General features: G+C 41.2%; 1 protein-coding gene across 2 annotated transcripts in view; it reads left to right on the top strand.

The window, feature by feature from the left end:
• The window catches only part of mon2 (MON2 homolog, regulator of endosome-to-Golgi trafficking), a 49,378-nt gene that overhangs the window by 20,706 nt on the left and 3,157 nt on the right, over positions 1–25,515 (top strand). Inside the window, exons 18-30 of one of the 2 annotated variants that reach the window (XM_058076273.2) lie at positions 48–121; positions 241–331; positions 3,616–3,717; positions 4,845–4,955; positions 7,356–7,531; positions 7,611–7,773; positions 9,949–10,242; positions 10,306–10,504; positions 12,905–13,548; positions 14,342–14,485; positions 17,505–17,522; positions 22,570–22,698; positions 24,635–24,825. In XM_058076273.2, coding sequence (XP_057932256.2) covers positions 48–121; positions 241–331; positions 3,616–3,717; positions 4,845–4,955; positions 7,356–7,531; positions 7,611–7,773; positions 9,949–10,242; positions 10,306–10,504; positions 12,905–13,548; positions 14,342–14,485; positions 17,505–17,522; positions 22,570–22,698; positions 24,635–24,825 — 2,336 coding nt within the window. The remainder of the gene's footprint in view (positions 1–47; positions 122–240; positions 332–3,615; positions 3,718–4,844; positions 4,956–7,355; positions 7,532–7,610; positions 7,774–9,948; positions 10,243–10,305; positions 10,505–12,904; positions 13,549–14,341; positions 14,486–17,504; positions 17,523–22,569; positions 22,699–24,634; positions 24,826–25,515) is intronic. The other variant, XM_058076274.2, reaches the window with a different exon arrangement.

The raw sequence follows: 25,515 nt of genomic DNA, 5'->3' as shown, positions 1-25,515 counted from the left end.
GCCTTATATACAGTGTATTTACTGACTTTGTCTCGATATGTAAATAGGTGCTGACCACAGCAGTGATGACTGACCTGCCTGTCATCTCCAACATTCTCTCCAGGCTTTTTGAGAGCTCTCAGTGAGGACACTTTTTTTTCCCTAATGCAGAATCTAGCAATAACTTTTGTGTAGGAAACGTTGGTCATGATGCTATTGTATTTTTTATAGTGGCTCAAATGTCATATTGTCTGATGTTAGGTACCTGGATGATGTTTCCCTTCATCACTTGATCAATGCCCTGTGTTCTCTCTCCTTGGAGGCAATGGAAATGGCCTATGGGAACAACAAGGTGAATATTTTCCCTCCAATACTATAGTGTTTTAGATATGTTTCAGAGGTCTCACAATATTGTTTGCCAAATCCTAGAATTTGAATTTTAGACAGTTTAAACATAAAAACGACATTGTAACAAAGAAACAACCAAAGACAACCAAATTATAAAGTGTTAGCCCATATTCCATGTTTTGTGTTGTGATATCATGTGCTTTGTGCTCCATGTATCAATCAACATCATCATGACTTACTCCATGGACATTTGGCCTGGGGTCTCTTTTCCAGTTGATTTGGGGCAAGTGGGAAAAAGTTTATATCTTTATAATCAGAACAGGTTTGTATGCAGTGATAAGGTCAAGACACGTGTGCTCATGTTTTACATTTGTGGATGATGTGCAAAATTCCCCCCAAAAATGCAGTTCCCCTTTAAGTACCCTTTGTTGTCTTGTTCATTTTATGACATGAAAAGCCATAACTTCAAAAGCATGCATGGGAACATTAGCTTCACTTTTTAACAGCAACATTATGCTATGTTAGCCTATTTTCAGATGAAAAACAATCAAGGTCACGGTGAAATTTGCAGCACTATTACTGCAATAGTGCTCCAGGCTTTCTTTGAAATGTCGAATAAAGCCTTTTTTGTCTTCCAACAAGTGGTGGGTGGACTCCTCTAGCTAAGGGTGGGTCAGCGGAGAATAGGGTTAGGCATCGTTTGAATTTGGCCGATTCCGATTGCGTTTCCTAAAGATTATTGATTCCGATTCTTTTCAGAGGGAGGGATCAATGGCGCATATCCTGTTGGGTGTTGGAGAATCGACAAAGTCTAACTTAGCCATGTCGGTTCCTACTAAACTGCGTGGAGGAAGTCAATGGTTTCATTTAGAATATGACATTTTGAAAACAAAATCTGTTCAATGCAATAGTCATTTATTGACTGTCCCTAGTATGAGTGGGACCGACATAGCAACAGTGCCATCACTGTTGCTAGGGAGCCATATATCCAACTGCCAACTGTAAATTAACGGCAATGGAGATGAATATCCAACGGCCAGCGTTAAAAACTAACTTCACAATGGTAAACAAGTGAAGTGAATAGAGTAATGGGTGGTCTGGTCAACTTCCTGACTAAAGCTAGCATTAACATCAGGTAAAGTACGCAGCATTAGTTAGCTGGACATTTTGAATTGACCCCAGTATTCACAGTATAAAGCAGGGGTCTCAAAATCAATTTACCTGGGGGCCACTGGAGCTAGGTTCTGGGTGAAGCCGGGCCGCATCAGGTTTTCCAAAAAAAAACTCAAAACGCATTTATTAAAAACTGAAAAAAAATCAATAAAAAATGCTTTTTAAAAATCTTCAATGCTTTTGCTTCTGCTATACCCTACACCAGGGGTGCTCATTAAGTCGATCGCGATCTACCGGTCGATCGCGGCGTGACATTAAAAAAATATCATCCTAGCATCAATGCCGTCACTTGATTGATATACAGGGCAGCCATTCAGATGACAACTGAATGTTGCCCTTCGGGTGACCAATCAAATCAAACAACGTCTCTAAGTGCAGCAGAACTTACGATGTCAGCCTATCATCTATCCCTGTTACTTGATTGACATACAGGACAACCAGTCAGATGACAACTGAATTTTGACCTTTAGGTCACCGCTCATGCGTAAACAACGATGCAAAGCGCTAAGCTAGTCGGCGAATTGCGTCAGATTTTAAGCCCTCGCTAAAGTTTATGGTCACTAAAATGAATGAAGAAGCTGGACCAAGTAAAAAGGCAAAAAAATATCACTTCCATACGGAATGGGAGGTGGACTTTTTTTTCCACAATGTCTTTTTCGAAGTGCGTTTGCCTGGCTAACCTGGCTATCAGCAGCTACTGTCCGGACTATGCATCCCTGGCTGATTCAATTCAGTGCAAGTTATCAAAGTAAACTCAGGTAATTACAAAAAATGTTAATAGTTAATTATGTGTGTTTTGCAATATTGGCTCATTTGGTTATGTAAGTACATCAACATACATTGTACGTACAAATAATCCTCAATACATTTGAAAATAAATAGATGTTTTGCATTTTTGTAGTGGGTAGATCATTTTGACTCGGTCATTTTAAAAGTAACTCGCATGCTGAAAAAGTGTGAGCCCTACACTTTTTCAGTACTTTGGTTCCTGTTTTCCACACCAAAATATCTGATAAAACATTCCACTGTTCTCAAATATCTTAATTTGTATTTTTCTATACACAAAATAAGATAAAAAAATAAACAAATTAAGAATAAAGACAATAAATCAATCAATCAGTAATAAATAAGTAAAATAATAATAAAACAGCAAATAAGAAAAACGTAAGAAACCACATACAGTTGGTAGAGAAATTATTTTTTTCAGATTCAAATGTACAGTATTTAACAGTTATTTAACCTTTAACATGAACATTAATGAAACTTAATAATTTGACCCAATTAGCAAGTTAGCATCGTACTCAGTTCCATCTGGCAGCAGCGTGGTAACTTTAACAACATGTTTGATGAGATGCTTTATTTTGACGTGTATTTTCCGTTTTATTCCAAATCATTTCCTGCATTTATTTGTACCCAGCGTCATAAGCCTTTAGCTTCATTGCTAATCCAAAGCAAAACAGGGCGGGGTAACAGTATGGGCGGGGCAAAATCATGTTAATTGTGTCCCGTGTGCACACAGCTTTAAGCTGTCATTTCAACATTAAACTTTGGTATCAAGGTGGGGGCCTCAAACTAGCGTCTTGCGGGCCACATTTGGCGAGACGCTAGTTTGAGGCTGCTGGTATAAAGTATCGTTTGCTGCTTTGATCCACCTCATTTATTGTTTTGCTTATCTGATTGGTTGAAACAAGTCCGGCGTAGCCTGTAAAAAGGGGGTGAAAAGTCCGGTGTAGCGACCGTGAATCCGGGGGTGTTTCATCCTGAGAGTGGTGTAACCTTCTTTGCGCAATTCACATTTTTGCACAATTTCAGTCGAAGTAGCAAGTGCTGTCGCACACTGTCCGTGGTTGAAATGGATAAACACAAACGCTGACTTGCCGCCTCTTTTCCGCTGGCCAATCACCGAACGTTAAACAAATGACCGGTCCCGGGAGAATCGGAATGTCAGAACCGGTTCCAATCAATGCTCGATGCACAACCCTAGTGGAGAAGGTTTGTCCGTCATTTGGTTTCTCCTCTCAAAAGTGGGGAAACCAAGGCAAGAAGATTGATGAATTTGTTTCACATATGCTGCTTATAAACAAGTTTTAAAACATTGAAATGTGTCGTCTCCAGGAGCCGTCTCTGTTTGCTGTAGCCAAGCTGCTGGAGACGGGCCTGGTCAACATGGACCGTATAGAGATCCTGTGGAGACCTCTGACTGGACACTTATTGGAGGTAATGTCTGCCTTTCCTGTTTATAAATGCATACGCTATGAAATATTCCAACATTAAAAAGTTGATATTGTGACCATCTGAATGAGGATTCTTTTAACAAAGGTTTAAAGCATTTCTTCACATTTTTCTTTCTCTATCTCCCCACTATTCTTTCTTCCTGTCTGTTGTGCAGAAGGTAAGCGTTGACACTTTCATCCAAAAATGTTTGGCTTTATTCAGTCTTTGTCTCCCCACGCCCTCTCCTCCCCAATCTGCTCCTTCCTGGGAGCAGATCCCTTCTGTCGGAGTTCTGCCGATTCTTGATGTCTTTCTCCATCAGTCTTTTAACTTTCATGTTGGCAATGTGAGGTTTTGATTGTCTGCGGGCTTCGCACGCAACAGGGGTGTCCAAACGTTTTCCACCAAGGGCTGTCAACAAATCGGACAAAGCTTTGTGTCATTATTTATTAGTTTTTTGTATCAACATTAAAGCTTTTTTGCTTTTTGTTTATTTCTGCATAATTTGGTAATAAAAAAAATACACCAAAGTAGGACCACATGCCCTTCAGGCGGCACTTTGGACACCCCTGACATGCACATATTTTAATAATCCCACAAAGTTTTGAGATTTAATAATATGCTAAGAAGCCATAATAATCTACTTGCATGGGCAGTCCTAATGCTGCAAGCATTTTACCATATTTGTTTATTTTTTGATGTGACGAAAAAAGTCACGTCCACTACAACAAGGGTATTCTTTAATGTAGTACAACAAAGTATCATTCCTCATTAAAGCTTATTTGCAAGCTGTCTTTAAGGAAGTTTTAGCCAGTGCATTCAACCTGCATGTGGACAAAGAGCCAAACTGTATAATTCTATGTTTGTAAAAACAACTGCATTTGTGTGTGTGTGTGTGTGTGTGTGTGTTTGGACGTGGCATCATACGCCTGCTTAGCTTGACATCTCCCTGTGTGTTTATACAAACAGGTGATTACACTTGTATGTCATACAAGTTATTACTTCACATACGCATGCAGAAATGAAAGGAGGACACAGCAATCTGCCCACACTTGTACAAACATTTCCTTTTCCGCTCTCCATGCTGGTGTTTGCATTTGTGCGTACTGTATGTGTGATGTGTTCTGCAGGTCTGCCAGCATCCCAACTCCAGGATGAGAGAGTGGGGGGCTGAGGCGCTGACAGCCCTCATCAAAGCCGGCCTGGACTATAAGCATGAACCGCCGCTCGGCCAAAATCAGGTACTCTGAAGTCCATAAATGTTACCTTTGGCCTGTATCAGTGCATAATCACTATTCATTTGTGTTTCATTCTGTTAGGCTTACTACCGTCATACGTTGCTGTAGTTAACTCAATGTTACATTTTACTCCATGCAAAATTAGGACACCACATGGAGTAAATGACATTTATAGCCAATGTTAATTTGTTTCTTTCACAGCAAAGATTCTTTAGAACATAATTTTTTTTTGCATTGTGAGACCTAGTTTTTTTTTTTTTAAATAAAATTATGCAGAGCAACGTATTAAATCCAGAATTTGTAAGCAAATTGTGTGTGTTTTAAAATTCATTTCTTGGGTTTTTGGAGCTGATGGTTTGGAGCTCATAAAAATTCTGTTCAAATATCAATACAGTAAAGTCGTTATATCGATATTGTCGGGAGTCGGAAAAAATATCGATATAACCGGACTGTCGATATATCTGATCCTGCGCCGAACTGCATTAAAAGTGGGCAATAATGCACTCGACATTGTTCTATAGTATAAAACAATGTCGAGCAGCTTAAATCAATCTTTGCTTAAGGATTTCAATACCAAAAAAGAACACGGCGAACGGCTGCTTCCAGTCAACTTTATTTTTCACACTTCCACCACCAGAGCACAGCACACACACCGATTCCCGCACTTCCTGGTTCACAGGTCATGCTCAACCCGCCCCACATAGCTGGCCAAACACATGCCTGCAACAGAAGAACCAACTGCGTTCGTGGTTTCTCTCGTGTGTATAGATTCTATACACACGAGGGAAACCACGAACGATAAAAAGATATCTGAATACAACACAATTAAATACATGTATTTGTACGCTTGTGTCTTCATTGGAATAGGTGTGTATGCCATGTCAGTTGGTTCTTCTGTGAACCAGGAAGTGCGGGAATCGGTGTGTGTGCTGCGCTCTGGTGGTGGAAGTGTGAAAAATAAAGTTGACTGGAAGCAGCCGTTCGCCGTGTTCTTTTTTGGTATTGAAATCCTTAAGCAAAGATTGATTTAAGCTGCTTTTGTATCGATATAAGCAGACCAAATTGGCTGGCGGGAGATGAAAAGGGCATCGTAGTAACCGGATTATCATAATAACCGGGTATCGTACTAACGGAACTAATTATATCATAAAAGACTAGAAATTTGCCGGGAAATGAAAATAGTATCGTAATAAGCAGTAATTCGTTTTAACCGATATCGATATAACGAGACTTTACTGTATTTCAAAACTCACACCAACACACTGGCTTTGGTAAAACCTGTGTCTTGTGATTTTTGTGCTTTTATACCTGTTTGGCTGGGGCAGAGACACTATCAAATGATTCAGTCTTAAAGGGGAACTGCACTTTTTGGGGGAATTTTGCCCATCTTTTACAATCCTTATGTGAAACATGAACATTTTTTTCCCTTTTCTGTGCATTAAAATGGAAGAAAACTAGTTAATATTCATTTTCTACCGCTTATCCTCACAAGGGTCATGGGCGTGCTGGAGCCTATTGCAGCTGTCTTCGGGCGAGAGGCGGGGTACACCCTGTACTGGTCACCAGCCAATCACAGGGCACATATAGACAAACAACCGTTCACACTCACATTCATACCTATGGACAATTTGGAGTCGCTAATTAACCTAGCATGTTTTTGGAATGCGGGAGGAACCCTGGAGTACCCGGAGAAAACCCATGCTCGGGGAGAACATGCAAACTCCACACAGAGATGGCTAAGGGTGCAATTGAACTCAGGTTTCTTAGCTGTGAGGCCTGTGTGCTAACCACTTGGTCGCCGTGCAGCCAAACGAGTTAATATGAGCTATCTATTTACATAACTGACCTATATATTAACCGAGCTACAGCGACATTATTATCGTAGAAGCTAACACCAAGTACTATATTTCTGGCAGAGTCACTCACAGTGCCTCAAGCCGCTCACTAATGACTTGTTTGTTTCTTGTGGCTTTTTTCCCTGATTACGGGGTCGCCACAGCGGATCTTTTTGATCCGTATACTGATTTTTGGCTTGAGGCCTTTATATTCCGGATGCCCTTCCTGACGAATACCAATGGTGCTTTCTATTATCCAATCACACCAAGCAGCCTCAAAAGTGTTTTCAAATTTTATGGTGATTCAGCTAAACGCACTAAAGTTGCAGAACGCTACTTGGGGGCTTTGATAACAGTGCCACCATGTTGTTGTATTTATCAGAAAAAAATAATAGCATAGGCAGCACAGTATTTGTGCATGATTTGACAAATTTTCACTCTTGTGTGCATCAGCTCAGGATTAGAAACATTAGTACACCCCATATATGTCTCATGTAACACGAAGTATTGCAGTATCAAAAATGATTTCTTAGAGCGAATTACTTTATTTTATTTTATTTTTTTGAAGCGGCTGCAGCTTCTGCTGCTCAACCCCCTGAAGGAATTGTCCAACGTGCTGCACGCGGACATCCGGCAGAAGCAGCTGGAGAGTGTCCTGCAGATCCTCCAGAGCCAGGGTGACAGCCTGGGCCCCGGCTGGCCACTCGTCTTGGGCGTCATAGGAGCCATTCGTAATGATCAAGGGTAAGAGTGCACGGGGTGAGGTATGTGTCTCTTTGTGAGGACAAACGTTGACAAACGTCCCGGATATGTTCTCCCATAGTGAGTCTTTGATCCGAACAGCCTTCCAGTGCCTGCAGTTGGTGGTGACCGACTTCCTTCCCACCATGCCTTGCACGTGCCTCCAGATTGTAGTGGATGTAGCTGGAAGTTTTGGGCTACAGAACCAGGAACTCAATATCAGCCTCACCTCTATCGGCCTTCTGGTACACACCCATATTTCTTTATTGCTTTCCACTTAAAGGTAGAGCTTTATTTTAAAATGCATAGCCACTTCTTTTATCCCCTCCCTCAAGTAGTGGAGGGATACACAGTGCATGAGTTCATTTAACGAGGTGTGGATCAAAGGTGGTGTAGCTGACTGTTGGATAGTTGACAGAGCTTAGTTTTAAGATGTGTAGCAAAGCCTTTTTAAATGTTCATGGACATACACACGATGGGGCAGCTCAGAGGTGATATCACAAATAATAATAATAATAATCCATTTTATTTGTATAGCGCTTTTCAAAATAGTTGAATAAGTTGAATAAAAGTTGAATAAAAGCAAGTAAACAGAGTAAAAGATACAACATTGATTGGTTAATACACAGTTAAAACAAGAGTAAAAGCGGGGCGGGGCACAGCAGTCAGATATAAAAAGTTAGACATTAAAAACAGATTTAAAGAGGTGGGTTTTTAGTTGTTTTTTGAAGGTGGGAAGGTCAGGGCAAGCACGGAGTGAATGGGGCAAAGAGTTCCAGAGGGTGGGGGCAGCGATGGAGAAGGCTCTGTCTCCCCAGGTTCGGAGCTTGGTCTTACAGGGGAGTGCCCGGAGTTTGGAGCTTGAGGTGCGAAGGGGACGCGGGGGATTGTGTTGGATGGAGCAGGTCTGTGAGATATGGGGGGGTCAGATCGTGGAGGGCTTTGTAGGTTATGAGAAGAATTTTGAAGTGAATGCCTTTGGGGACGGGAAGCCAGTGGAGGTTTTGGAGGACAGGGGTAATGTGTTGCCGGGAGCGGGTGGAGGTGAGGAGGTTGTGAATATATTGTAGTTTGTTGAGGGTTTTGGAAGGTGTACCGTAGAGAATACTGTTGCAGTAGTCGATTCTGGAGGTGATGAATGCGTGGATCAGGGATTCAGCGGCAGAGAATGTAAGTGATGGACGGAGTCGGGCTATGTTCTTAAGATGGAAGAATGCAGTCCGGGTTAACTGTTTGAAAAGGGTGGGGTCCAGGAGGATACCAAGGTTGCGGATGAGCGGGGATGGAGTGAGGGTGGCGTTGTCAAATTGAAGATAGAAGTTATGGGTGGATGTTGTGGGACCGATGATGATAATATCTGTTTTGTCACTATTAAGTTTAAGAAAATTTTGTTCAAAGTTTTGATATCAGCTAAGCAGTTGGTGAGGGTGGAGTAGATATTGGAGGTGATGGAGGTGGTAGAAATGTATAATTGAATATCATCGTAGCTGTGGAAATTGAGGCCATGTCGACGGATGATATTGCCAAGTGGATGAAGAGAAGAGGACCAAGCACCGAACCTTGGGGAACACCTTGAGGTAAAGGGGCTATGGAGGAGGAGCAGCTATTTATGTGCACGAACTGTTAACGATTGGTGAGGTATGATTGGAGCCAGGACAGAGCAGAATCGGTGATATTGAGGCTGGTTTTGATGCGGCACAGGAGGATGGAGTGGCTAATGGTGTCAAAGGCTGCGGTGAGGTCTAGGAGGATGAGGATGGTAAGACGGCTGGAGTCGGAGGAGAGAAGAAGATCATGGGTGATTTTAAGAAGAGCTGTTTCAGTGCTGTGTTTGGGACGGAAACCAGACTGGAAGGATTCAAACAGGCTGTTGGAGTTGAGGTGAGTTTGAAGTTGAGCAGCTATGACACGTTCAAGGATTTTGGACAGAAAGGGGAGGTTGGATATGGGACGGAAATTGGAGAGGTTATTGGGATCAAGACCAGACTTTTTGAGTGTGGGGGTGACAAATCAAACAAAGGAGGGACATGATGTTGATATTTGATGTTTCTCAATTATTTACTTTTATAACATCAATCAAAAGTCACTTTTGCCAAATGGGGGACATTTAAAGCAGTTTTATTGATGACAGGACATTATGAACATCCTATCATCCTACAGTTTGCAATCTGTAGCTGAGTGTTTAAGATGTATGATTTAAGATGTGCCTTTTGTTGTGTGGACGTACACAAGGGGCGGGCTCATCCAGCATGGGGCAGGTCAGGGGGGTCGTATCATGTCCATCAGGTAGGGTTTTCTATGATGCCATCAAAAACAAACAAAAGAACATAGTTGTTATTGTTAGAACATTGTGTGTGAGAGATCTGCACTATATGGACAACAATCTTGCCATACACCTCTTCAATTATTTTTACTCACAGTGGAACATCTCAGACTACTTCTTCCAAAGGGGTGATGCCATCACAAAGGAGTTGGAGAGAGAGGAGGAGGCCCAGCAGAAGCAGGCCCGGGAGAGAGGAGAGACCCTGAACAGGCCCTTCCACCCGGCCCCTCCCTTTGACTGCCTGTGGCTGTGCCTGTATGCCAAGCTCGGCGAGCTGTGCGTGGATCCAAGGCCTGCTGTGCGTAAAAGTGCCGGGCAGACATTGTTTTCCACCATTGCTGCGCACGGGACCTTGCTGCAGCAGCCAACGTGGCATATTGTGGTCTGGAAGGTAGTAGCCCGACAATATTATTTTCACTTACCAAAAGAGTTGAAATATCCGTGTCACCACCAGGTGTTGTTCCACTTGCTGGACTGTGTGAGGAAGTCATCCACTACGGCAGACAAGGAGAAAATCGAGTCCGGCGGCGGCAACATCCTCATTCACCACTCGCGTGACACAGCAGAGAAACAGTGGGCGGAGACCTGGGTGCTGACTCTCGCTGGGGTGGCACGCATTTTCAACACAAGGCGTTACTTCCTCCAACAATTAGGTGAGTCTAGGGAGATTAATTCACTGAAAATTGTCTGAGCCGGAGGCTGAATTTTTGGATTGAGTGTATTACAGTGAAGAAAATAAGTATTTGAACACCCTGCTATTTTGCTATTTCTCCCACTTAGAAATCATGGAGGGGTCTGAAATTTTCATCGTAGGTGCATGTCCACTGTGAGAGAGATAAACTAAAAAGAAAAATCCAGAAATCACAATGCATGATTTTTTAACAATTTATTTGTGTGATACAGCTGCTAATAAGTATTTGAACACCTGAGAAAATGAATGTTAATATTTGGTACAGTAGCCTTTGTTTGCTATTACAGAGGTCAAACGTTTCCTGTAGTTTTTCACCAGGTTTGCACACACTGCAGGAGGGATCTTGGCCCACTCCTCCACACAGATCTTCTCTAGATCAGTCAGGTTTCTGGGCTGTCGCTGAGAAACACGGAGTTTGAGCTCCCTCCAAAGATTTTCGATTGGGTTCAGGTCTGGAGACTGGCTGGGCCATGCTAGAACCTTGATATGCTTCTTACGGAGCCACTCCTTGGTTTTCCTGGCTGTGTGCTTCGGGTCGTTGTCGTGTTGGAAGACCCAGCCACGACCCATCTTCAATGCTCTGACAGAGGGAAGGAGGTTGTTCCCCAAAATCTCACAATACACGGCCCCAGTCATCCTCTCTTTAATGCAGTGCACTCGTCCTGTCCCATGTGCAGAAAAACACCCCCAAAGCATGATGCTACCACCCCCATGCTTCACAGTAGGGATGGTGTTCTTCGGATTGTACTCTTCATTCTTCTTCCTCCAAACACGCTTATTGGAATTATGACCAAAAAGTTCTATTTTGGTCTCATCTGACCATAAAACTTTCTCCCATGACTCCTCTGTATCATCCAAATGGTCATATGCAAACTTAAGACGGGCCTTGACATGTGCTGGTTTAAGCAGGGGAACCTTTCGTGCCATGCATGATTTCACATCATGACGTCTTAGTGTATTACCTACAGTAACCTTGGAAACGGTGGTCCCAGCTCTTTTCAGGTCATTGACCAAGTCCTGTCGTGTAGTTCTGGGCTGATTCCTCACCTTTCTTAGAATCATTGAGACCCCACGAGGTGATATCTTGCATGGGGCTCCACTCCGATTGAGATTGACCGTCATGTTTAGCTTCTTCCATTTTCTAATGATAGCTCCAACAGTGGACCTTTTTTCACCAAGCTGCTTGGTAATTGCTCCGTAGCCCTTTCCAGCCTTGTGGAGGTGTACAATTTTGTCTCTGGTGTCTTTGGACAGCTCTTTGGTCTTCGCCATGTTACAAGTTAAAGTCTTACTGATTGTATGGGGTGGACAGGTGTCTTTATGCAGCTAACGACCTCAAACAGGTGCATCTGATTCAGGATGATACATGGAGTGCAGGTGGACTTCTAATGGGCAGACTAACAGGTCTTTCAGGGTCAGAATTCTAGATGATACACAGGTGTTCAAATACTTATTTGCAGCTGTATCACACAAATAAATTGTTAAAAAATCATGCATTGTGATTTCTGGATTTTTCTTTTTAGTTTATCTCTCTCACAGTGGACATGCACCTACGATGAAAATTTCAGACCCCTCCATGATTTCTAAGTGGGAGAAATAGCAAAATAGCAGGGTGTTCAAATACTTATTTTCTTCACTGTATATCAAATTATACTGATGAATGGTTGCTCTTGTGGTTGAATATGGTTAATAATTGGTAAGAAAAAGTGCATAGTTAAGCAAAAGAACGTCTGGAGCTGCGTGTTATGTCATATCTCAGCATTCGCTGAAAGAACGCATCCGAGAACAGGAAAAGATAAAGTTCAATCTTGCTAATATTTTATAATTAAGCTCGGGACATGTTTTATATAGATATGTATTTTCTTTTTTAATAAATCTGGACTTGTGAATGGCGTTTAGATTCTGTTCCACAGATGGCACTAATGCACACGAAAGCCGTTTGCCAACCGCCAATAAACAACAGAAGAAGAAAAACACCACAAAGAAGAACGCAGTCTGACAACTTTCCGTTTGAGCGGGTACAAGATACCTCAATCGGATTGGGGAAAGGAATATTCCACCCCTGTGAATCAGGTTATATATTCATTCGGATTGGTACTTTTCTTTCGGAATGAGGTGTATACAAAGCTTACATTTTTTCCGTTTGAGCAAATAACCCGAATGGAATTGGAATATTTGGGTCCATGTATATGTGGCTATTGTGGTATTGTATTGTCTTTTCTACCTGTATTCTATTTAGTGGCCGTAAGGGGGCGATGTAAAGGGACAGAAGCATAATCAATACTGGTTGCATCCCACAGTGATGTCCCCTTGTGCAGTCTACACCGTTGGCCCATACTGACATGTGTCCCTGTTTCCGTAGGTGATTTCTTTGAGGCCTGGGAGGTTCTCCTCAACCACATCCAGTCGGCGGCGCTCAGCAAGAATAACGAAGTTTCCTTGGCCGCCCTCAAGAGCTTTCAAGAGATCCTCCAGATTGTGACACCCGTGAAAGACTCAGACAAAGCAGGAGATGCCCTCGCCGCTATTGGTGTGCCCCCGGTCCTCATCGATCCCCTCTCAGCATCCGGTCCCGGCAGACCTCTCATGCGCTCGGATTCACTCGTGGAACGGCTGACCCGGTACAACGGCGCAGAACTGCAAGCCCCTCCGCCAGGGGAAGAGTCGGCCTTGGAAGATCTTGCCTTGTGGTGGTCGGCATGGAACACTTGGTACCGGACGGGGACAGACAGCACGAGGCCACCCAGTGGTCAATTAGAGAAGCTCTCCTTCATCCCCAGTCAGCCATTCCTCACGGCGCTGATTCAGATTTTCCCAGCGCTGTACCAGCACATCAAGGGCAACTTCAGCATGGAGGACCTGAAGAAGCTGGGAGTCATCCTCCACGGCGCCGTGTCAGTGCCCATCAGCAGCGACGCCTCCCCCTTCATACTGCCTTCCTACACTGAAGCTGTACTCACCAGCCTGCAGGAGGCTGTGCTCACTGCTCTGGATGTTCTGCAGAAGGTGAGTTGGAATACCTCAAATACTGGACTGCTCGCTAATACACACCATTATCCAATTATTTAACAGGTGTGTTGTCATCCACTTGAACTCATAAACCTCAAGTCGACACTTCACACTTTCCCCAAGGAAAAAATTATTTATGTATTTTATCCCTACCAATAATTTATTTGTTGAAGGGGACCTATTATGCTCATTTTCGAGTTGTGGACCCCTGTAGAACACCTTCAGATGATAACCCTCACAGAAAGCTGTCTAGATCTTTCTGCAGTGTTTACATGGACTTCTTGATTCCGACCCAATCGGTGCGTTTAATTTCCTCCACCTCCGCTCCTTCTCTTGGTATCTCTCTGTGATTGGTCACACACCAAATCGCTCCCGATGACTTCGGGAGGGCAGGCAATCTGCAGCCCAAGTGTTAGAAAAAAACTCTGTAAAACCAAGGTTGCAGAGCCAACTAAACCATCCCTTCAGGGCTCACTTCCAAATGCGCAAACCTCATTATCTTACGCTTGGCATCGTTTAACAAGAGTCTAAATATAAATAGTCTAATCATTAAAGATGTTCCTGTTTAAAGGACAAATGTAAATGCCACTAAATTCTTCTTTCATTTAGTTTCCAAGCAGTATTCCAACACATATCTGAATTATAAATGTAGACGTTTATACTCCCCTTCTTTCTCACATTTCTGTGTGACATTACATCCAGGAAATAACGCGTGGGCCTCGGTCAGTGATGTATTCCAGTATGTAGTCCCACGGTGGATGTCAGCAGTGTTTGTTCCTCCCCGCTGCAGGCCATCTGTGTGGGCCCGGAGAACCTGCAGGTCATGTACCCAGCCATCTTTGAGCAGCTGCTGCTCTTCGTGGAGTTCTCTTGCAAGCCTCCGCAGTACGGCAGGATGGAAACCAAACACGTGGCCAATGCCAAATACAACCAGGTACCATTCAGTCAACAATCAGTCCTTTTTGTCCTTTTTCATCTGTCATGTTCTCATTCATTTGTGATTTTTTTTTCTTTTTTTTTATAAGCCTGACATGTTATTTATTCGTAATTTGTAGCCATGTACCCTCCCCCATGCTTCCTCTTGCTGGCTCACTTTCTAACAGCTCGAATGCTTCCCCAAAGAAACCCATTGGACATGTTGACCTTGAGCCATAAGTGTCTTTCTTGTTGTCTGAGTGCACTGGAGCCCCTAAAGTCACGCAGTTTTGCACAGTGTCATCATGACGTCACACAAGACGTACATTTTTATTAGTATCTAGGCCAGGACCATTCAACCAAACTGTTCTGGGGGGTCGCTGCTTGCATCAAACATATGCTTTATACAGCCACGCTGTTCTCTCCTGCTATGCACCCTCGATATGCTTGTTTTTGATATTGTGTTTAAAGAAATATTATTTTTTAAAAAATATCCATATATCGCCCAGCCCTAATTGGATCCCTTACTGATTTTATTGGTTTTCCCACTAATAAAGACCATCATGATCATTCTATACTTTTAATGGAAGGTGTATTCTAACATGGAGAGACAAAATTTTACATTTTTTTAAAGAATATATTTTAACTAATTTTTATTTCATTGAGCGAAATAGTATTTGATCCCACTAGCCCAAAGCACTTAATACTTGGTGGCAAAGCCTTTGTTTGCAAGCACAGCGGTCAGATGTTTGTTGAAGTTAACCACAAGCTTAGCACACATACCAGGGGGAATTTTGGCCCACTCTTCTTTGCTATTAAGGTTGGTGGACTGTTGTTTGGCAGCTCCCTCCCTTAATGTGAGCCACTCCTTTGTTCTCATGATCATTGCCACCCCAAGAGATGAAATCGTCTGTGGAGCACCAGACCGAGGTCCATTGATGGTCATATTGTACTTCTAATATTTTCCAACACAGTTGCACCAATGGTTGTTACTTTAATACCCAGCATCTTGCTAATGTTTTTGCAGCCCATTCCAGATTTGTGCAGGTCAACAATCCTGTCTCTGAGAGAGCTCTTTGGTCTTGGAGAGTTTGGAGTCTGTCTGTCTGATTCTGTGAACTGGTGTCTTTCATACATGTGATCAGTAAGAACAGGTGTCCTCAATTCAGTGAGCAAGTTGATTGGGCATGTCTAACTGGTCTGTGAAAGCCAGAATTCCTTATGCATATTAGAGGATATATACTTATATAAATACTCGTTTCCCTCAATGAAATACAAATGAATCAAATTTATTATTTAAAGTTATTTTCTGGATGTTTTTTTTCTCCATGTTAGAATTCATCTACTATTAAAAGTATAGAATGAGCCGGTCTTTATTATTGGGCAAACCACCAAATCAATAAGGGATTTTACTCTCACTGTACATGCAAAAACTATGGAATTTGTCACTATATATTCTTTTAAAAATTAAACAATTACCATATTTCCAACACTGATAGGCATTTACGTAAAATATAAAGTTATTTATAAATGCATGTGTATTTTAATCATTACTTCCATCCCAGCTTCCCACAGCCAATATCTACCCTGCCCATGGACAGGTAGACCCCTGCTTTACATTTCAGGAGCGATCTGCTATATTTAAGGGCCTTTGCAAAAAGAAATCCCCGTGGAACATCCGCTATACCAGGGGTGGGCAAACTACGGCCCGGGGGCCACATGCGGCCCACAAAGCGTTTGGATCTGGCCCCCCAGTTGCTTTCTAATTATTTCAACTTTTAACATACAAACTGGCAACATGACTTGCAAGTCAGATGTTTTAGTTAGTAAAAATGCAAAATTTAATTAAATTAATTAATTTGTTTAAAGTGCTCCTGAAAAAAGGGACATGAGAACATACAGCTGATAGTATAACACTTTTACAGATAAAATTGGACAAAAAAATTCAAGGACAATTATAAGCATAAAATAGTGTGTGTGTGTGTTAAATATATGTTCTGGCCCTGTAGACATGACAAAACACGACTATAGTCACATTTATAGTCTTTTTATTTACAACATATTGCGCAACTGCAGGGTCTTGAGACACATGCTAACTCGCAAACTAGAGAGCTAGCGACCAAAACGGTAGCCTCCAAGTTATTTTCTTTAAACTTAAAAACCCCAAAACTTACCACTTCCACACGGATAGAGAGTTAACAGAGAGTAGTTAAGTTATTTAACCTTTAACATGAACTTTAATCAAACGTAATAATTTTTTCTGGGTACATGATACCATACAGCATCCATATCAAACTTGCGCGGGCCGCACTAACATTAAACTTTCATATCAAGGCGGGGGCCTCAAACTAGTGTCCTGCGGGCCACGTGTTTGAGACCCCTGCTGTACACTGTTCCCACGTTTATCGCAGGGGGTTAGTTTCCCAAAATAACCCGCATTAAGTGAAATGCACAAAGTAGCTATGTTTTAAGGCTGTGAATCCCACCACTCACGCGTATTTCACAGGCCTTTTCACTTCCCACAGTGCAGTTCTTAAAGGGCCAGGCTCAGCCTGTTAATACACTGTCGTTAAAAAGACGCACTAAAGAAATTCTGTGAATCCGAACATTGTCCGACTGTAAGGTTAAGAATAGTAAGAGTTTGACCCCGGAACAACTAATTCACTTTCCATTATTTTCTAAAGCTAAAATTGCACCTCAGTGGAAACAAATCACTTTGGAGGCTCCATTGTTCTTTCTCTTCATCATCTAACACTCTTCATCATGCGAGTAAACATTTCCATGACTAATTGTGCCTGATTTCCCCATGTGGCTCTGTCTTTACGTTGTTGTAAATGAGAGGGTCAGACAGCCAAACAGAAGTTACAGGTGGTGGTTATCATCTGCTGCCCTAATAAATCTGTCTGGATGACTCCTCTGACTCATCCACACCACAAAAAGCGCTCGGATTGTCTACATGGAACAGCACTTTTAATGGCCACATCTCTTCTCATTCTGTTTCCCGGGACCACTCACTGACTGGATAACCGTTGTTTTAGATCCAGCTGTTTGCCCCGGTGAGTTCCATTATCACCCCCCCCCCATCCTCCTCCTTTATTTTTTACTCTTCCTTACTGCACTGTACTGTTGGAGTGTTCAAGCTTCTCCTCTGTGGAAGCCATGAGAGATCTTGCATGGGATCCTCTGGCTCGCTCAAGGTTCTGCCTGCTACTCACACTTCTTGTGCGGTGTTATCTTTGTTGATGTTGATTATGTTTGTGTGGTTTCCCTTTATTTCTTTTCCTACTTTTACTTTGCTTGGGCTGATTTCTACCATATTAAAGCTGTTCATTATGTATTTTACCAGGAAAGAAAGGAAAGGAAAATGAAAATATTCAACTAAAAATACATTTTTTGGTGTTAAAAAGTCCAGTATGGCAAGTGTAAACATCGACACACATTGTATATTAGCAGATATTAAAAGCCTTCATATCTTGCATCATGTTACTGCCATTTTTTTTTGGCTTTGCTATCAGCCTGGTTTATTTGGGACCTAAGCTAACCTGAGTCCTTCTACAACCTGTAATAATATTACCAGTCGACCAGAATCTCTTCCTCCTGGCTGGACATTTTAACAGCTTTTATATACTATATATTGTGGAGCAGGGGAATATCTTCATGCTACGTTTGTCTCTGTTTAATAAGATACACACTCACTGGCCACATCATTAGGTATAACTGGCATCGTACCAACATGCAGCAAACACAACAATAAACATTCTGGTTAATTAATAACACTCTCAAAACTATGTTGCTCATTTAATTGTGCATGTGTGCCTAATGAAGTGGCAGGTCTCTTTTGCAACACAGCAGCTCTAACATTGAAGTTACTAACGCGTCTAAACATAAGCCTTTTTTTGTTGTCTTTATGCAGATACATTTTTATGTCAGTAGTTTTATTATCATATTTATTATTATTGTTATTAATATTATTTAGTAAAGTATTATTTCTTAAAATTCATATCAGTATTTATCAGTTATTGTGTGTGAGTGCGTACATATAAAATGTATTATTTTATATTTACAATACTATACATCAGGGTTCTCAAACTCAATTTACCTGGGGGCCACGGAAAAACATACAAACTTTTTCAGTGCTTTGGTTCCGATTTTCTACAATAAAAGCTCTGATAAAACATTCCACTGTTCTCAAATATCTTAATTTTTATTTTTCTGCACAAAATAAGATGAAAAATAAATAAACAAATCAAGAATAAAGAAAATCAATCAGTCAGTAATAAATAAATATAATAATAATAATAAAACGGCAAATTATAAAAACTTAAGAAACCACATATAGTTGGTGGGTAGACAATTTATTTTTTTCAGATTAAAATGAACAAAGCATTATTAGAGCCCTGTAGACATGACAAAACACAACTATAGTCACATTTATACTCTTTTTTTTTTTTTTATTTACAACATATTGCGCAACTGCAGGGTCTTGAGACACATGCTAACTCGCAAACTAGAGAGCTAGCGACCTAAACGGTAGTCTTCAAGTTATTTCCTTTAAACTTAAATAGCCAAAAACTTACCACCTCCACACGGATAGGGAGGATAACTATTAACAGTTATTTAACCTTTAACATGAACATTAATCAAACGTAATAACTTTTTCTGGGTACATGATACCATACAGCATCCATATCAAACTTGCGCGGGCCGCACTAACATTAAACTTTCATATCAAGGTCGGGGCCTCAAACTAGTGTCCTGCGGGCCACATTTGGCCCGCGGGCTGCGTGTTTGAGACCCCTGCTATACATGTATCTGATGGAGATCCATGTTGCTCATTCTTAGTTACTAGCACAAAGAGCAATAGAATCGATGTGGTAGTTTCAACTACTGTAGCGTGAGCACGCCAGCCACAGTGATGAGCAGCTGTGGCAAGGGATGACACGACGACCCGGTCACGCCAAGGTGGCAACCTGTAGTACGCCACTGTGTTACATTTTTGATACACATGCGTACCGAACAGTCACCCCTGTATCGAACGCTTCAATACAGAGACACTTATTGTTACACTCCTAGCATAAATATTGTAAATATAATATATATATACACACATTGAGGAGGCTCCTGGCCTTCATGGACAACCAGCACCATCCAATGCTCAGCATCATCTCACTACAGAAGAGCAGTTTCAGTGGCAGATTACTGTCAATGACCTGCTCCACTGAAAGAATGAGCAGATCATTCCTCCCCCACGCCATGTGGCTTTGCAACACAGCAGAGATGGAGTGATAAAAGCACACTGGACTTATTCAATTATGATGTATTCATATTACTATTATGATATTATTTTTACAAATTTGATGGGATCTTTCCCATGTTTATTTATTCAGTATTCTTGTATACTTATTCTATTTTCTTATTTTTCTTGTCTCTCATACCTTGCCTTGGTTGAATAACTTCAGTATGACAGAGCTGCTGCAAATGTGAATTTCTCTTGGAGATCAATTAATATCTAATCTATCCATCCCATATACAGTGTTCCCTCATTTATCGGGGAGGGGGATAGGTTCCCAAAACAGCCCTCAATATATATATTTTTGAATTACAGTGCATCCGGAAAGTATTCACAGCGCTTCACTTTTTCTACATTTTGTCATGTTACAGCCTCATTCCAAACTGAATTAAATTCATCTCTTACCTCAAAATTCTACACAAAATACTCCATTATGACAATGTAAAAAAATGTTTTTTTGACATGTTTTGAATTTATTAAAAATAGAAAACAAAAAAATCACATTTACATAACTATTCACAGCTTTTGCTTAATACTTTGTTGATCCACCTTTGGCAGCAATTACAGCCTCAAGTCTTTTTGAATATGATCCCACAAGTTTAGCACACCTATCTTTAGGCAGTTTTGCCCATTCTTCTTTGCAATAAGTCTCAAGCTCCATCAGGTTGGATGGGAGACATCTGTGCACAGCCATTTTCAGATCTCTCCAGAGATGTTCGATCGGATTCAAGTCTGGACTCTGGCTGGGCCACTCCAGGACATTCACAGAGTGGTTCTGAAGCCAATCTTTTGAGATCTTGGCTGTGTGCTAATGTCTACTGTCTATATGGTCAAGGTACATGACCAGTCTATTGAGGTCAAGAGCGCTCTGGAGCAGGTTTTCATCCAGGATATCTCTATATATTGCTGCATTCATTTTTCCTTCTATCCTGACTAGTCTGCCAGTTCCTGCTGCTGAAAAACATCCCCACAGCATGATGCTGCCGCCACCATGCTTCACTGTAGGGATGGTATTGGCCTGGTGATGAGCAGTGCCTGGTTTCCTCCAAACATGGCGCCTGGCATTCACACCAAAGAGTTCAATCTTTGTCTCATCAGACCAGAGAATTTTCTTTCTCATGGTCTGAGAGTCATTCAGGTGCTTTTTGGCAAATTCCAGACGGGCTGCCATGTTCTTTTTACTAAGGAGTGGCTTTCGTCTGGCCACTCTACCATACAGGCCTGATTGGTGGATTGCTGCAGAGATGGTTGTCCTTCTGGAAGGCTCTCCTCTCTCCACAGAGGAACGCTGGAGCTCTGACAGAGTGACCATCGGGGCCTTGGTCACCTCCCTGACTAAGGCCCTTCTTCCCCGATCGCTCAGTTTAGAAGGCCGGCCAGCTCTAGGAAGAGTCCTGGTGGTTCCAAACGTCTTCCATTTACGAATAATGGAGGCCACTGTGCTCATTGGGACCTTCAAAGCAGCAGAAATTTTTCTGTATCCTTCCCCAGATTTGTGCCTCAAGACAATCCTGTCTCGCAGGTCTACAGACAGTTCTTTTGACTTCATGCTTGGTGTTTGTGCTCTGACATGCACAGTCAACTGTGGGACCTTATATAGACAGGTATTATATTTCCAAATCATGTCCAATCAACTGAATTTACTGCAGGTGGACTCCAATTAAGCTGTAGAAAGATCTCAAGGATGACCAGTGGAAAAAAGATGCACCTGAGCTCAATTTTGAGCTTCATGGCAAAGGCTGTGAATACTTATGTAAATTTGATTTTTTGTTTTTTATTTTTAATAAATTCAAAACATGTCAAAAAAACCCTTTTTCACATTGTCATAATGGAGTATTTTGTGTAGAATTTTGAGGTAAGAGATTAATTCAGTTTGGAATGAGGCTGTAACATGACAAAATGTAGAAAAAGTGAAGCGCTGTGAATACTTTCCGGATACACTGTATCATACAATTTATACACTTTTCCCAGAAACCTGTGAGATTGGACACAAGAAAGCATTAAGTATTTCACTCCTCTGATCATGCCTTTTTTTCCTGCCGACATACTGCTATACATTCTTTACTGTGGCGTTTTTGTATCCTTGTTAAAACATGCCGCCGATTAACTTATTAATTAATGGCGTTCTACAGCCGCATAACTTCTACATTCCTTCGGCATGTCTAGAAGTCCAAGCTTTTGTGTGATGGTTAGCACCCTCATCTGCCTTTTGGGTGCAGAACATTTCATCAACATTATGGGTTGTGTCAGGGATAAGCTTGCAAAGATATAAAGACTGCAAGCCGGCATTTCTAAATAATAATAATTTCTTCTTAAATTGCTTGCCTGGGTAAATAAAGGTATCATTAAAGGCCCCCGGGGACATGGCAGGGCGGCACGAAGGTTACTGATTGGTCTATAGCCAATCAGGACGCAGAAGACCGTGGGCGGTGCAGAGACGAGAGAAGAAAGAGACAGACAATCAATGTCCCACAATGCAATTATTCTTAAAGGGCAAGGTTCAGCCTTTAACCGCGATCATATATTGTAACATTTTTAAAAAGGCACTAAAAGTGCACACACAAAACAGCGAACAGTGATAGAGCAAGGGAACACTGTATATCATATATATAATATATATATAATATATATATATATATATATATATAAAACATAACATGCCTTGCATTTTAAAAATTAGCATTTTTAAAAAAGCGATTTTTAATACATACACAGTTTATATTTTATTATTGTTTATTAAAATATATTATTATAATATTGAATTTTTTTTGCACTAAAGTTTTTGTCTCCATGAAATGTTTTCCTCCCTGCAGGCGGAGTGGGTTGCCTTAAACTACGTGCCCTTTGCCGAGCGGTCCTTGGAGGTTGTGGTGGACCTGTACCATAAAACGGCGTGCCACAAGGCCGTCATCAATGAGAAGGTCCTGCAGGGCATCATCAAGGTGGGCCGTTGTCAACCTTACATGCTAAACACAGGGGGTCTGTTACAGCGTCAAAGTTTATTTGGCTTTTATTGTGTAAGCTGCTAATTATTGTTCAAAATGTCTCCGAAGGTTGTGTGTTGTGCTCAGGGGCGTTTTCTTTTTAGGTCTAATAATAGCTTCAAGTACACGGTGTTTCCTATTTGATGACTTCAGCAAAATGCCAGCCTAGATCCTCCTTGCATTGCTTCTGAAATCGTGGGGCAGGGTCCACGGGGGGGATGCTTTCATTTTAATGCAGACATTTTAATACAAATTCAAACTCTTGAATACGCTTTTGTACACTCTCCATTTTCTTGCATTTTCCTGCTTTCGGTCTTTACAGACAGATGAATAAATACGATCAATTATTTCGTGGCGGAGGGTGGCACAGCCCACGCAGTGGTAATTTGGTCCAGCGGTGAAAGGTGCGCTGAAAGCTCGCCAGCCTGCACTTGGTCTATTCTTGGTGCAGGCGAAGTGCAGCCAGCAGATTTTTAGTGTCGAAATTGGAGCCCAATATACTATTTTATTTCGGTGGCTAAGATTGTTTACATTTTAATAAAACATATTTGGCTTTGACATTTGTCAAATTCAGTTAATGGAAAAAAAAATATCGAGATATATATCGTATATCGTATTGGGATATAAATATTGGTCCATATTGGTCCATATTGCCCAGCCCTAATAGATACATTTCAGCTAAATATCAGTTCTCAACAAAAATGATTTTTGTGAAAAGAGAAATTTCAAGCATAACTTGAGCTTTAACACAAATTTTGCCATATATGTATATTTAACCAAATTGTCTAAACAATGATGCCACAACATCACAAAATATAAATGAAAATATATATATTTTTTTAAATAAAACAATTTTAGAACACACAATTTTCACATATTGCAACTGAACTGCATGCATTTGTGCGGGCGTGTGCAGGCATTAAAATTTCCCTTCGATGTGTAACCTCCTTCGCACTACACAGCAGTGCCTTTTCACTTCCTGGTTGCTGTGGAGAATGTATCTTTATGGGAGAGATGCACGCCAAGTTCTTAGAAAATGCACTTCTGCCACCTTTTTGCTGTTTTTTTTTTAGCTTAAAACCACACCAAACATGCGCTCTCCTATTGTGGAGTTGCATAATCACTTCTGTCACCCTCTCGCAAAAAAACAAAAAACCACAGCAAATCAGGTGACCTTGGTTTGAACCCCTGTGGCGTTCCAAAAACCTGCCTTTTAGGTTAATCAGGAGCTCTTAAATTGTCCATAGGTATGAATGTGAGCATGAATGGTTGTTTATGTATATGTCCCTGTGATTGACTGGCTACCCGTCCAAGGTGTACCCTGCCTCTTGCATAAAGTCAGCTGGGATAGGCTCCAGCATACCCCCGCTACACTTGAAAATGGATGGACATTTATTTGTGTTATTATACTGTATATTATCATCACAGTGGTTTATATGTTCTCAAAATAATATCTTTGAGCATCAATTTGTCTGACAATAAACATTTCATAACACGGTGACTCGGTTAAGTAAAAAATGCTGATTGTCCAGTTATATTTTTTCATCGTTCTATCTATATAAATTACTGTTAAAATCCCCTTTTGTCTCGTTCTCTTGGAGCCAATCGGGTGTCTTGTGACACCGGTACACAATGACAAACAGCGAACAGCTTTATTAACTATTACTGCAATAATAGTAATAAGGTCTTAGTTGTCTATGTTGCAGTTTTTATGGTTATCACAAAAATACATTTAAGTGCAGCCATATTTTTGTGGAAAATTATGTGGAATTCCACAAAATCCCATTTTGCCGCATATATTGAATGCCACCTACTGCAAACATTCCTTCAGTGAGCAGTTTTTCAAGCTACAGTTGTCAATGTTAGCATGCATTCATTCCCACAACTTCTCCAGACACTGAGAATGCCGCTGGGTCTGAAGTACGCATGTCCGTCGGAGAGTACGTGGAAGCTGGCTGTCTCATCCCTGCTGAAGGTCCTGTCCATCGGGCTGCCAGTGGCCCGACAGCACTCCTCCTCTGGGAAGTTTGACACCATGTGGCCCGAGCTGGCCAATGCCTTTGAAGACTATCTCTTTACCAAAAGGTACGCTTTCCAACAGGTTGTTGCTAAGCCTTAGCTCTGGACACGCAAGTGTCACAGTGTCCACTTTGCTGTGGCGGACCATTTTCTGGATGAGATTTGAGGCTACATGCTATGCGATTTTGATGACAATGATTCATGGTACAGTTTATTGTGCAACATAACCGCAATGATATGAGTATATTTAGATAGATAGACTTCCTTTATTGCAGGGGTCTCAAACACGTGGCCCGCGGGCCAAATGTGACACTGGAGGATGCTGTATGGTATCATGTACCCAGAAAAAATTATTACGTTTGATTAATGTTCATGTTAAAGGTTAAATAACTGTTAATAGTTATCCTCCCTATCCGTGTGGAAGTGGTAAGTTTTTCTACAGGGCTCTAATAATGCTTTGTTCATTTTAATCTGAAAAAAATCATTTGTTTACCCACCATATATGTGGTTTCTTAAGTTTTTATTATTTGCCGTTTTATTGTTATTACTATATTTATTTATTCATTACTGATTGATTTTTTTTTATTCTTGATTTGTTTATTTATTTTTCATCTTATTTTGTGTAGAAAAATAAAAAGTAAGATTTGAGAACAGTGGAATGTTTTATCAGAGCTTTTTTTTGTAGAAAATCGAAACCGAAGCAAAGTTTATTAATTTTTCTGTTTTTAATAAAAGCGTTTTTTTTTTTTTTTGGAA

The sequence above is a fragment of the Doryrhamphus excisus genome, linkage group LG1 (assembly GCF_037039965.1).
Source record: "Doryrhamphus excisus strain RoL-2023G ecotype Guam linkage group LG1, RoL_Dexc_Guam_v1.1, whole genome shotgun sequence".
NCBI classification, from domain to species: domain Eukaryota; kingdom Metazoa; phylum Chordata; class Actinopteri; order Syngnathiformes; family Syngnathidae; genus Doryrhamphus; species Doryrhamphus excisus.
Note: the sequence above shows the minus strand (reverse complement) of the source record. Positions and strands in the feature narration are given on the sequence as shown.